This window comes from Hemicordylus capensis, chromosome 1 (genome assembly GCF_027244095.1).
Source record: "Hemicordylus capensis ecotype Gifberg chromosome 1, rHemCap1.1.pri, whole genome shotgun sequence".
NCBI classification, from domain to species: Eukaryota; Metazoa; Chordata; class Lepidosauria; order Squamata; family Cordylidae; genus Hemicordylus; species Hemicordylus capensis.
In genome coordinates this window covers 443,952,608-443,966,876 of record NC_069657.1, presented here as the reverse complement: position 1 = coordinate 443,966,876, position 14,269 = coordinate 443,952,608, and the positions used below count along the sequence as shown (strand labels likewise).

The following is a 14,269-nucleotide window of genomic DNA, read 5'->3' as shown; positions in this document are numbered from 1 at the left end:
TAATGTGATCTGCAGAGAACAGGATGAATAATTCATCTTCAATTTTTTTAATATAAATGTTTCCTTTTAAATGTTTTAGCAAGACAGTTAAGATGAACATGTTTCCAGAAACCTAATTTACAATAATAAGCCATTTCTGGGCTATAAAATTAAATTACAGGCTGGAGTCCCCCCCCCCCCGCCCCCCGTTTTGTTTTGATTTGTTTCATGCCTCATTTACATGTAACATTTGCAGGAGGGCATTACATTTGTCTGCTTATGTTTTCTGGATGAAGGGTCAGATTGGTTAGATACTTCCCACATCAGGTCATGTCCCTTAGAAGACTATCAAATTTCAGATGAAAAGGACAAAAATGACCAAGTTACAATCCCTTGAAGCAGAGCTTGTCATGAGAGCATAAGAAAATAAGAACAGCCTTGCTGGATCAGGCCCAGGGTCTATCTAGCCCAGCATCAACAACTCTCTCACACCAGATCCTGGGCACCACTCAGGATTAAGTCCAAAGTTGCCTTCTCTCTGGTTGGTTACGCAATCGACTGTTTTAAGGCACAGTCATTTAGCATGTCTAGAAATGTGGCCTCTCTGTCAATACCCGCATGTGAATTTGCCCAGTCTATGTGATGGCAGAGGAAGCAGCAGTCAAGAAATGCACTGCAGACTCGCACTTGGTAGGGTTGCAATGAAAGCCTTGGAAAAAATATTTAGATGCCATGATGTGTCTATACCTACAAAGATTAGAATTGTTCGGACAATGGTTTTTCCCATGACACTCTGTGGATGTGAAAGCTGGACTTTGAAGAAGCAAGATAGAAAAAGCATTGATGCTTTTGAACTTTGGTGCTGGAGAAGACTTTTGAGGATACCATGGACAGCCAGGAAAACAAACAAATGGATCATAGAACAAATCAATCCAGAATTTTCACTCCAGGCACAAATGACCAGGCTCAAACTATCATACTTCGGACACATTATGTGAAGATCCAGCTCCCTTGAGAAGTCCATGATTCTGGGGAAAGTTGAAGGAAAGAGCGGAAGAGGATGGCCAGCAGCGAGGTGGATGGACTCGATTACAACAGCAATGAATTCACCACTGAGAGACCTTAAAGGCCAAGTTGAAGGCAGATCATCCTGGAGAGAATCTATCTATGTGGTCGCTAAGAGTTGACACCAAATTGACGGCATTCACTCACTCACTCAATCAATCAGTAAATCAATGTGATGGTATTTGAAGTCACCCGTTTACAGCTCTGTCTCTGATGCCTCTCAGATTTGCTTCTCCAGCTCCGGGTCACAAAAAAATGGGATTGACAGACTCTTGTCAGTTTGTGTTGAAAAGATACCCATTTTGGGGAACAGTTTTCTCAGTGTTGGTGCTATTTTTACTTACAGGGGCTTAGATGATGTACAGTGTTCTGATGTGATGCAGCACTCCAGGGCTGCTGACTCCAAGGACAGACCCAAAGCTCTTCTGAATGAGTGGTGGTGCAAGCAGGGCTACTGCCGGTTTCTCCATCATGGTGAATGCGGGAACCACTGCTTGCACAACCATCCATTCAGAGCAGCATCCGGGCAGCCTTAGGAGTCTGCATAGGAAGGGGAAGGACAACAGACACAGCAGGCAACAGCTGTGCAGTTGCTGGCTAACCGCTGATGGTGCCTCTCCTTAGCTCCAGCTGCTTTTTGGATACCTTGGTTGGACAGCTCCTTTGCTTCTGCTACTCTTGCTTTTAAAGAGTAAAAGAAGCCCTGGAGCTCAGCAATGGAGGAATCTCTCTGCTGCCCATGAGAATTGGTCTATGCTTCCCTGTTTTCCAATGGGAAGCCCTAGAAAAAGCTTCCATAAAATGGAAGGGCTGGCCAGGGGTAAGGATTCACAAGAGGGCGGACCAAGTGTTTAGACCTCATCACACTCCCGTGCTGTGAGTCATCACAAGGGCAACAGCGCCTACATTTCAGAATTGGACTTGGACTAGATTCTATTGCTGGATGGATGGACACAGTTGGGGTGGGGGGAAGGAAATATATTTGCTGAGCTCAATGTATTTGAATTTTTTTTTTAAAAAACCACTCATCACAAATTGTCACAGTGACCCATTCTGCAGATCCTCTTCAGGGCCCTCCTAACCTCCCCCACAGTGCTCAAATTCTTTCAGACATCAATAAAAGAGATCACCATATCACACAACAGGAGCAGGCATCAGGTAAGTTGAGAATCTCTGGGCTTTCCTTCTTCTGCCCTTCCAGCAAATAGTACAAAAATGATTGGTTGTAGGAGGTGGGTGGGTGGTTTATAACTCAGCAAGCCAATCAGATTTGGTTCATATGGAATTTGGTTGATCAGAATTTCTCTCTCTCTCTCTCTCAGTGCTCTAGGTTGCTTTGACTTTCTGCAACATTCATTTCTCCCAGTTTTGTCCGCCCCCACCCCCAAACTGGCACTCTTGGTCCATTACTCCAGCAAAATCCTCCTGGAATTTAGTAGCCTCCGCTACTTGACTCATCCAAAAATGTACCCCCTGCAATTCTCAGTCAGCTAGCTCCTGCTCCACTTCCCACAAAACTCACTGGGCAGAAAGCTGGGCAGAAATGGAAGAGTTGGACAGAAAACCAGAAATGGATTTTTCTGTGTAGTGGAAGAACTGGACACTCTGCGCCTCAGTTTTCCCTGCCTCTAAAATGGAGCCATAATCAAAAATGCTGACAAGACTTGTTCTTTTAAAAACAGTGTTCTTTTAAAAACCGCTTTGGACACTTTTGTTAAAAAGCACTCTATAAAAATTTGTTGTTGTTGTTGTTGTATGAAAAAAGCATTATCTGCTTTGGACTTCTCTTTTGGCCTCAGCGTTAATTGGTTGCCTGTGATCACTGGCCATTTGGGGGGTTTGATGTTGAAATCCCTTAATCTGTCGATCTGATTTCCTTTTACAAGCCACCATTTTGTGACTGGCTCTTCCCCAAGCTACCATTTTGCACTGGTAGCTCCCTAGGCTCTGATACGAAACGTACCTTCCAGACATCTGACTTTTTCCCAGCCCTGCAATAGCGGCCATCCCCAGCTTGTCTAATTTGCACCCAAGGTCTCCCTTCTCCGATTCGAATATCAGAAGGCCATTCATGCATGACTCTGCATGGCTGGTGCCAATACCTGACTGCACCCCACCCCTGTGGGAGGAGATGGTTGGAAATGCAAAAGGGATGGATGCCGAGCTAACATGTACACTACAAAAGCTGCAGCATCACCTACGTCACCATACTTGAAACACATTGAATATAACACCTCATCTGGAAGGGGCAATTGGAAGGGGCAATCCTCCAATTGGCAATTGGAGGATCAAAGCAAAAGTTAGTCGCAGAAAACCTTCAGCATAGAAGTGCCCCAATACCAAACTTGCTACTCCTTGTGGGTTTGTATTGGCTGGATATGAACTCTTTTCTTTCCAAAAATCCAATCTTGTGTGCCAAATGGGCAGGATCCTGCATTCAGGTTCTTTGTAATGCCTCATTAATTTTGCGGGTTACTTCTTTGTACTTCCCTTTCCCGCGGATTCCATTATAGGTTTTTGTTGAGTCTTTTTTTCCCCCCTCAGCAACGAAGGAATCTATTACTATATTTATAGCACCAGCCCATTTTTACTTTATGTTATTTTTTGAACACGAGTCAAAGTCTTGTTCCCATGGTAACGTTTCTGTTTCACTGATGCAATTTCCCTCCATTTGGGGAGGGGGATGGGCTTGAAAAACCCTTCATCTGCTTACCTAGCATTTTTATAAACTCCCAAAGTGGCTGCTGGCTGAGGGCGAAAGAAATAGAGGTGGGATATCGGCTCCTATTTGCATCACTTCTTGTGAGGCACACTGAGAAGTGAGTCCAGAAGGACAGTCTCTCTTTCCATCAGGATTATTGTTTGGAGTCCTAGCTCTTAAGATGTTTTTCATTGTACTTTCGACCAGCCTCTTAAACTTTTTGCTGTGTTCTGTAATGCATTTGGGCCTTTTTAATTTAGAAAGGAGGAGGAGAAGGGGTGATATGATGTGTATAGGATTATGTGAAGTGTGGAGAGAGAGACCTTTTCTCGCTCTCTTATAATATTAGAACCCAGGGTCATCTCTTAAAGATAAACGTTGGGGTTTTCAAAACACACAAAAGCAAGTATATAGGAACATAGGAAACTGCCATATACTGAGTCAGACCATTGGTCTATCTAGCTCAGTATTGTCTTCACAGACTGGCAGCGGCTTCTCCAAGGTTGCAGGCAGGAATCTCTCTCAGTCCTATTTTGGAGATGCTGCCAGGGAGGGAACTTGAAACCTTCTGCTCTTCCCAGAGCGGCTTCATCCCCTGAGGGGAATATCTTGCAGTGCTCACACATCAAGTCTCTCATTCATATGCAACCAGGGCAGACCCTGCTTAGCTAAGGGGGCAAGACATGCTTGCTACCACCAGACCAGCTCTCCTCTCAGAGGATGCAGCACGCCTCTGAGAACTTTGTAGAGACCCATCTTGAATGCTCTCAGCTGTTCCTGAAGTTTGCTTTGAAATGACAAGGCCTGGGCTGCCATGATTACTAGCCAGTTTTAGGAACATAGGAACAATAGGAACATAGGAAGCTGCCATATACTGAGTCAGACCATTGGTCTATCTAGCTCAGTATTGTCTTCACAGACTGGCAGCGGCTTCTCCAAGGTTGCAGGCAGGAATCTCTCTCAGTCCTATTTTGGAGATGCTGCCAGGGAGGGAACTTGGAACCTTCTGCTCTTCCCAGAGCAGCTCCATCCCCTGAGGGGAATATCTTGCAGTGCTCACACATTAAGTCTCCCATTCATATGCAACTAGGGTGGATCCTGCTTAGCTAAGGGGACAAGTCATGCTTGCTACCACAAGACCAGCTCACCTCGCTCTTCTTTATACAATCAGTCTGTTCACACAAAGAGCTTAAACTCCAGTGATCCATATTGCTGGGAGTAGTGTGGATCGAGTAGGTGCGTGACAGCATGCTAAAGAATCCAGCCACCATCATCTGGGAGGAAGTTAGTTTCATCCCTGCCTTCCCTCCTTCCCAGCCAGTCATGTGAATAGCCTTAATGTGTAGTTAAACTATCACATTCGCTGCTGCCAGATGTGGTGAGGGCTCAAAATCAACAGTTTTAAAAGGGGATTAGACAGATTCATGGAAGATAGGGCTATCAATGGCTACTAGCCTGGATAGTTATATATTTCCATCAAGATCAGACGGGGCATGCCTCTGAATACTAGGTACGTGGGTAGGAGTGGGTGTTGCTTTCCTTTCCTTGCTTGCAGGCTTCCTCGATGCAAGGGTTGGCCACTGCATGAGGCTAGATGGGCCTGCAGTTGACACAGCAAGGCTTTTCTTAAGTTATCATTTCTGCCTTGCCTCCCTCCCCACCCCACCTTCCCCGCACACACTCTTGGCAGGAGCTGTCCATCTGGCCTAAAATGTAACTGCAGGGGTGGGAAAACGTTCATGACCTTCCCCAGGCATTGCCTGTCATGTCAAAATCAAGCAAGCAAACGAGCATGAGATTAAATAATTTATTACCATTGCTAAGATGAACACATATGCTTGGTACCCCCATTATATGGTGAATTGTAAAAAAATAGTTTTAATACAGTATCAAAATTTACATACGTATCATGTCAAAAGATCAGCATCTCTCAAATTAGCTCCTGCAGAACTTGGCCAGGATTGAAGGAATGGGGGGAAGGAAAAAAACAACCCCAGTCCTGATCTCCCAAGAGGGGCACTGGACTTTTCTTTCAAACCCCACGGGGTGCAAGTAGCTCATCCAACCCTGGCCTTTGACTACAGGTACAGATTCTTTGAGGGTTTCTCTTTTCACTGGCTGACATCCTGACTAACGAAGCCCTTGAATAACAAGCAAAGTTGCACTAGCATGAGAAGATTGCAGAGTTGTGCTAAGAAAACCCCTGGGAATTTACACAACTGTGCAAAAGCTCCATTTAAACCAGATGAGAGGCACCGCAGTTGTAGCACATCACTAGTCTGGAATGCAGACTCCCAGTCTGAGCACAACAGCTTTGGGTGAGCACAATGTCCTTCCACAAGCGCTTTGTTTCTCGGGATGTCAGCCAATGTATGTTCCTCATACAATTATAGGAATACAACAATTTAAGATTAATAACAAAAGCGGTGATCTTGATTAGCATGACATAAAAAGTATCTGAAAAGGAGACCAAGTTGCTGAAGCAAATTAACCCCGTTGTGTGTTTTTTCCTCTTCCCACCCCCCCAGAAATCAGTCGGCCATTTTTATGCTGTGCTACCATAGGAGAAAAGGGTTGTACTGCTACAGTGCTGCTACACTCCACGACCCACAGATCAATAACACAACATGTAACGAAGCCCACCAAAAACCCAGGAGAAGATCAGCTTGGAATCAAATCTTATTAATCAAGAAAAAACCCAAAACCTGGGAATTGTTGCATTCCTATTTGTTTAGTTGTAAATACTCAGCTATGGTTGAAAGGTCGAAGCAACAGCATTTCATCACTGTGCACATTCATACAAGAAACTGTTGCTGCAGTTTGATATATACATAAAATAGCTATCAGAGCATTTTGATACACACAGTCAAATGGTATATGCAGAGGGGGAGAAAAGGTCAAAAATAAGCCATCCAGGTCCCAAAGCTCAGGCAACCTGAACAAGAGTTTGAAGCCTCAGATAAATGGAGGATATGCTTTTGAGTTTATTCAACATTTCCTTTGGAAGGACGTGGCGGTCAGCAAGGAAAGCTTTTTCATAAATGCAGTGCTATCACGTTAGGCTCTTATAGACTCTTGTGAGGTTAAATGTCGTGTGGGGAAACACGGCATCAGCAGCATCTGGATACCTGGAAAAGACCTGGGGTGGGGTTTTGATTGGAGGTGTCCAATTTTAATACCTCTAACAGCACACTCTTAAAGCCCACTACACCAGCACAGAAGCATTTGGAAAGGACTGCCTGGATCAACAGGTCACTCTGGCTCTTTTCAGCATGCTGACATTCAGCCATAGACTGTTTTCTCCTGTTGATGCAATAGCTTCCCCATGGCACCAAAATGGAATATATGGAGTTGGAGAGGTTAGGTAAACTTGAGCACCTTCCTAAAGGCCTGCTAACAGTTGCTGCGCCATCTACAATGGCGCATGCTTGTTACGTCATAAGGGTGGCTGATAACCAGACTAATACGGCGCTAACACAAACAAGTTTAGCTTGTTCTGCTAAATTGGTAGCTTGTGTTTTGGACTCTCACCTCCAGTGGGGCCCTTCCTGCTGTAAAAGCTCTTTTCCAGTCTGTGTATGTAACAGGGAATGGTGCACGGTTATCTGCTATCCTTGTTATGCAAGTGCATCGTTTTCACAAGTGGACCGAGAGAGCAACAGATTGAGCAAGTCTGAGCACCCACTCAGCCATGCACCCTTTTCAGTTGTGTGCATCTTTGTTCATTGCACTAGCACAGAGTTAGTCTGGATGTCAGCCTGTACCAGCAGCAGTCCACAAAACAGATGATGGCTACTATCAGACTAGTAGTGGTGGTAACTGAAAATGGAGAGGTACACACCAGATTTTGGCTGACCACACCTTGTGGATCCAGACCAGCTAAGATTTGGCCTGAATTACATTGGAAAGAAGCTTCATACTTCTATGTGTACAAAGCATCCAGGTCTGGAAGCCAAGATCTTCCTCCAACCCCTGCCTTCTCCACCATTTGTGTTACATTCTTGAGGTGGCAGAGAGATTCTGTGAGTGTATTGTTCCAGGAACTCAGACCCTGAATAATCCCATGTATGCATGGTTTCTCCAGAGCACCACACAGACACTGGAATATTCAGGGTAAAGCATGAATCCTCATAGGTCCTACACGGTGGGCTCCCCACTGCCCCCTCTACCCCATTCTCCATTGCATTATTCACCAAAAGCAGCAGGAACAAGTATGAGTTGATTCGTGGCCCTAGAAGCCCTGGGTGCTTCCACACATGTATGATGCATCCTTGGCAGCTGGGGATCGTGGGAACTTCAGCTCCCCTGATGTCTAACTGCCCTGAAGTCACCCTGCATTAACAGGGACATCCAGAGATCCTAGCCTCTGGGATGGCTTTCAGGTCATCAGTGGAGTCCTCCCTAACATTTATGAAAAGGAGTGCAAAGAGTGGCCCCATCTGTACCCCGAAGGCCACGCAGGATCTCCGTCTCCAAACATTGGTGTGCAGCCATGATCAATGCATACCAGGGCCTGGGGGCCCAATGTGGACATAACCTAGAATCTGTGTTAATTTTTTAGACATCCTGATGATATCCATGAAATTGGTCTGGATGCTCTGTACTATTTCTAGAGCATATGGGAGGCAGGAGATCCAGTCATCACTAGCACTAGAGATGTGGAGTCCGATCAGCTGGGCAACCTGAAAGGCATAGCAAATGCTGACTTTTGCAAGCCTATCCTATCCCCTGACTGCTCCAGTTCTAGTCTGGTGAATGCCTGGAATCAATTCTTTTCTGTGTTGGCCATTTGGCCAATAAATTTGGCACAGCCAAAGCACTTAGCATACCCCTCTTTGGCTGGTCTTCCTCAACCCTGGCAATACTCCCTTGCACAATATGTTTCAGTTTGTACCTGTTTAACAAATCTAGCTATCCCTTAATCAGACTTGTGAATGGGTCCCATTGCTATCACTGGGCAGCTGGCTCCAGACCCCCTGCTGGAGGGGATGCCCATCCAGTAGCCTGGTTCATGGATCTATCTTATCTCCTTCATACAAGAAGTCTTGCTTGCCACAAGAGTAGCCCATATTCCTCAGTGTGCTGTAACTAAGAATGCTTCTGGACTAGGCTGGAAGTGCTGCATTTGCTCAAGGGAGAAATGTCCACACTTAAGAGGCGAATGCCTCCTCTTTGGAAGGCATTCACCAAGTTTTTCTTTTCATTCAGGGGGAAAAATAGTCAGTGTTCTAGTGCTGTAGTTTTCTTTGCTACACTGTTGGCTGGTTAGGAGACTTCAAAGGTCTTTTAGCACCTCAGAATGCAAGTATTCTATAACTTGGAAAAGAAATGATTTCAGCTGCAATTTGCCTAAGCACCATTAACTAACATTTTACACCCTCGAGTGCAGGGCTACCAGGATAATGGACTCTCTCCAAACTGTGAGGACCAAAGGCACAGTTCGTTAGCATCTCTCCAATCCAGTGAAAAGCTCTCTGGAAAATGTCACTGGAATCCACCAGCACTATCTAAAAGCCATCATTTCCTTGGTGGGTCCTTCTGAGTTCCCGGGTTAGATTTTGAATGGCTTTGAAGCTATCTGCTGGATTCTCCTTGGTATATATGCTGAAATGCTTGTGGCAGAATTGAAAGAAGCAGAGTTAGATTCGTCGGTATATATGAGGGCCAGGAGAGCTGGATACTCTACACCAAAGTTTTGGTGGAAAAAAGACTGTCCTGTTTTCCAGAGTCACCCCAGAAAGCGTATGGAGTTAGTTCCTTGTTACTGAAGAGGTTACTTGAACAGATCAAATCCACCAGCAGCTGAAATTCTTCTCTGTGTTGGTAACCATTACATTGGCCCTTTGTACTGGTTTCCAGACAAGTGTTGTCTAATTCCAGGACACGAGCCTGCAGCATCTCCAAGTTTCCTCCACACAACCTGAAAAAAGAAAATGAAAATTATGTCATCTGTGTTCTTCAGAAACCACCAGTCAGGTACACAACCACAGATATTCTAGACCAGTGTTCCCTGTAACAGGGATTCCCAGATGTTGTTGCCTACAACTCCCATAATCCCTAGCCAAGTGCCACTGCAGCAGCTGAGGATGCTGGGAATTGTAGTCAACATCAGGGAATCCTTGTTCCAGGGAACTAGACCAGTAAACGATTGGTTATATTTGCCATAAATTCTGTGCAGAGCTAGAGCTGATTCAGTCAAAGGATCAAGAGACAGTCTACATATTATGATTGCCACCCCAAACTGCATCCCCATAGCATTTTCTTAATTGATCCTCCCCATCATTTAAAAGATCTACGCACAGTACATGGTAGGAACATGTGAGGAGAAGCCCTGTCTCCCACCAGCAATCACCACTGATGTGTGGTGGCACGGGAATACTCACACCACAATTCAGACATTAGGCAGGTTCTTAAGATCAAAAACTGGGTAGAACAAGGGTCCTACCCAGCTTTGAGAACAGTGTTCACTCCTGATTTTAGATCATGTGTAAGCAAACAACTAGAGAAAAGGACAGGGTGATCAGGGGTGAGAGAGGAACTGGGGTGGCTTTTAGGAACATAGGAAGCTGCTGTCTACTGAGTCAGACCGTTGGTCCATCTAGCTCAGTCTTGTCTACACAGACTGGCAGCGGCTTCTCCAAGGTTGCCTCCAACCTTGGAGTCTCTCTCAGCCCTATCTTGGATATACCTGGGTGGGATCTCGGAACCTTCTGCATGTAAGCATGCAGGAGTTCCATCCCCTTAGGGCAGTGGTTCCCAAAATAGGAGCTTCCAGATGTTGCTGAACAACAGCTCCCAACATCCTCAGACACTATAAATTGTAGCTGGGGCTGATGGGAGTTGTAGTTCAGCAACATCTGGAGGCTCCCACTTTGGGAACCACTGCCCAAAGGGGAATATCTTACAGTGCTCACACATGTGATCTCCCATTCATATGCAACCAGGGTGGACTTTGCTTAGCAAAGGGGACAAGTCATGCTTGCTACCACAAGACCAGCTACCTACCTTGTTAAAGTGCTGGGTATGAGAGCTGGGTAGGACAGCCCCATATTACTGAGCTCCATATTCTCATACACACAATCACTCCCCACCCCACTGACTTGTTTGCTCCTTCACAGGAGTGTGCACAGCTCCTGATGATGGGCAGGATGCATCCTGATGATGGGCAGGATGCTTTGTCTGTGTGAAACAGCCTCTTATGTTGTACATGCGTATAGAGGCCTGTACACATTTATATGGGTTGAATGTTTACCTCAAGTGAATGATGCATTCAAGGTATACATTTATACTGACATGCATAATCGTATTATTTTATGGTTTTATAATTCATGATTTTGTTATGTGTTTTGATCTTAATGTAAACGGCCTGAGCCACTTTAGGAAGGGTGGCATACAAATTGAATAAACAAATTAAATAATAATAAATAAATCATCAGCGACATAGCAGCAGGATAGTTTCCTTACACAGAGTTAGCCCAGTAAGCTCAGTCTCATCTACAGTCTGGTGGCAGCACTATCCAAACTGGAGACACCAGGGATTGAACCTGGGACTTTCTGATTGGAAAGAAGATGTTCTTCCACTGAGCTACTCAGCTGTAGGCCTTTGCACGGCGCTGGGGGCCGGAGGGGGCTGATAAGTAAAACTCAGTTTCCTAGTGTTTTCCTTTCCATGCAACAGTTATGTTTGCTGATGTGCTGTGCAATTCCTCATTCCTCTTTTCAACTCTTTTTAAAGGAAGTGCCTTGATGGTACACGTTTTCAAAAATAGCCAGCAGCAACTGGATGTTTTGTTACTAAGATATCGATGCTTGGCTCAGTAGCTTCTGAAAAAGTGCTCATTACAGACGTGCATCTCTCAACAACCAGTTTTCTGCTCCATGAGCAACAGAAAATATTTACCCACTAGATAAACGCTGATGTGGCAAGAAAGTCAGACTTGACATTTTCAATTGCCTTCGCTTCCACAGGAAATAATGACCTCTGGCTGATGTGAAGGGACACCTCACATAAAATCTGAGTGTGCAGATTGAAGGGCATCCACCAATGCTATGAGAAAATTGCATCCTTTCCTTTCGTGCTTCTAGTACCTGTGCACAGAACTGATGCCACTTGGATGCTCAAATGCGTCCATGGCCAGATGGCTTGAAAAACTGAACTGGGTCTTCAAGCCAAGCACTGGACTTAACTGTCACTGTGCAACTTCCATTTAAACACAGAGGTACCCATGTTTTCTGTCAAAAATATATTGACGGGAACTAATATTGTAGTACCACTATATTACTGGATTTCTTCCATTGAAGATAAGCAGAGTCTTGTGTGCTTATAGAGAAGGAGGAGGTGGGGGGTAAGTCTTCCGAAGGCTGCAAGCTATGAGAGATAAATGGAACCTCCATTTTCTGAAGCTGTCTACCTCTGAAGGCCAGATCCTGGAGACAAAGAGCAGGGTAAATCTGTATCCTCATGGCCTTGTAATAAGCTTTCCAGAGGCACCTGGCTAGCTCTAGCTGAAAAGAGAATGCTGGACTGGTGGAATTTCATAGGGCTATAGGAAGCTGCCTTGTATAAAGTCAGACCATTGGTCCATCTAGCTGAGTACTGACTGGCAGTGGCTCTCCAAGGTTACAGGCAAGACTCTCTCCCAGCCCTACTTGGAGATGCCAGAGAGTAAACCTGAGACCTTCTGCATGCATGCATACAGGTGCTCTTCCACTGAGCTATGGCCTCATCCCCTAAAGGGAGTATCTTCCAGTGCTCACAGGTAGTCACCCACCCACCCAAATGCAAACCAAGGTGGGCCCTGCTTAGCAAAGGGGACAATTCACAATTCTTTCTGCAAGAGCAGCTCTTCTCCGAATCTAAGGCAGCAAGTCTGCATCAGATCAATAATGTTCAGATGCAAGGGAGGATCTCACCACTTCTCATGACCAGCCTCTTTAGCTATGTAAAGATACTTACCGTATATCCCACCTTTATAATAACAAATTCCCAAGGTGGCCTATTAAAAGAGGTTAAATTAAAAAAGCATTACCTCCCAAAATAAGACAATCAATCCCTCCTGGAATACCTTCCTGGTGGTGCTACAGATCCAGGATACCTTCCCCCACTACATAGAAATCCAATTGGCTCTTTCATTATTGCCTTTCAATAGGGAAACCCTTTTTATGTCAAGATTGCATTCCTTCCATTTTATATCATTTGCAAAGTCCTATTTCTGTAATTACTATATTGTATCCATATTGCTACAAGCTGCTCAGAGTACTCTACAAAGAGATGAGTGGGCTAGAGATATATCTATATATATAATTCTCTAAGACGTACCTGTCACTAACCCCATGCGTGGCAGCTCTCGCAAGAGTTTGTGAGCGAGCTGCCGGCGGGAAAAAGCAAACGGGCAGGCTAATGGATGGTTAGATGGCCGAGAGAAAGTGGTGCTGGGGAAAGCGGTGTCTGGGGAGGCAAGAAAGTGGCAGCTGGAGGCGGGGAAGCAGCAGCAGAAATGGGCCAAGAACAAGGGAAGAGCTGAGGGGTAGGGGAGGAGTAGGGCTGAGAATGAGGAAGGGGGGCTGAGAAGGGGGGGAGCTGAGAGATGCGGGAGGGCCAAGAACAAGGTGGGGGGAAGGATGGGGAGAACTAGAGGCACAGCTGCTCTGCGCCCAGGCCAGCTAGTTAAATAAATAAATAATAGCATATATATATATATATCCGTTAAGACAGCAAAGGTAATAAATAAACTCTAAAGAGCAATAAAATGCCACGAATCCGTAAGAGAAGCCACCTAATGGGGCAGCGGGGAAGTAACTTTGGTAGGGAGCAAGAGGTTGCTGGTTCGAATCCCTGCTGATATGTTTCCCAGACTATGGAAGAGCCCCTGGTGGCGCAGTGGTAAAACTGCCGCCCTGTAACCAGAAGGTTACAAGTTCGATCCTGACCAGGGGCTCAAGGTTGACTCAGCCTTCCATCCTTCCGAGGTCGGTAAAATGAGTACCCAGAATGTTGGGGGCAATATGCTACATCATTGTAAACCGCTTAGAGAGCTCCGGCTATAAAGCGGTATATAAATGTAAGTGCTATTGCTATTGCTATTGCTATGGGAAACACCTATATCGGCGGCAGCAATCTAGGAAGATGCGGAAAGGCATCATCTCATACTGTGTGGGAGATGGCAATGGTAAACCACTCCTGTATTCTACCAAAGACAACCACAGGGCTCTGTGAGCACCAGGAGTCGACAATGACTCGACGGCACAACTTTAATTCGTAAGAGGCAAAGCATATGAAAAGGTCTTCAAGCACCATCAGCATCAGGGCTTCACAGAATATTTGACAATATTGGAGTGCACCCAAATAAGCAATTGGCCAGTCAATCCGCTAGTGTGTCAACCCTATAGGGACATAGGAAGTTGCTTTATACCACTGGTCCATCTTCCTCAGTATGGCTTTCCTAGTCCTACCTGGAGATGCCAAGGATTTTTTTTATTTTTTAAACATTTTATATCCCGCCCTTCCTCCAAGGAGCCCAGTGC

At 45.3% G+C, this 14,269-nt stretch overlaps 1 protein-coding gene across 6 annotated transcripts in view; it reads right to left on the bottom strand.

The window, feature by feature from the left end:
- Positions 1-5,538: 5,538 nt before the first annotated feature.
- Positions 5,539-14,269, bottom strand: part of CCDC85A (coiled-coil domain containing 85A) — a 222,631-nt gene continuing 213,900 nt past the window's right edge. For 5 of the 6 annotated variants that reach the window (XM_053246468.1, XM_053246439.1, XM_053246449.1 and 2 more), the window contains one exon: positions 5,539-9,665. Coding sequence is in view for 4 of the 6 variants with exons in the window: in XM_053246439.1 (XP_053102414.1) it covers positions 9,576-9,665 (90 nt within the window). In the remaining 2 variants the exon portion in view is untranslated. The remainder of the gene's footprint in view (positions 9,666-14,269) is intronic. The other variant, XR_008306253.1, reaches the window with a different exon arrangement.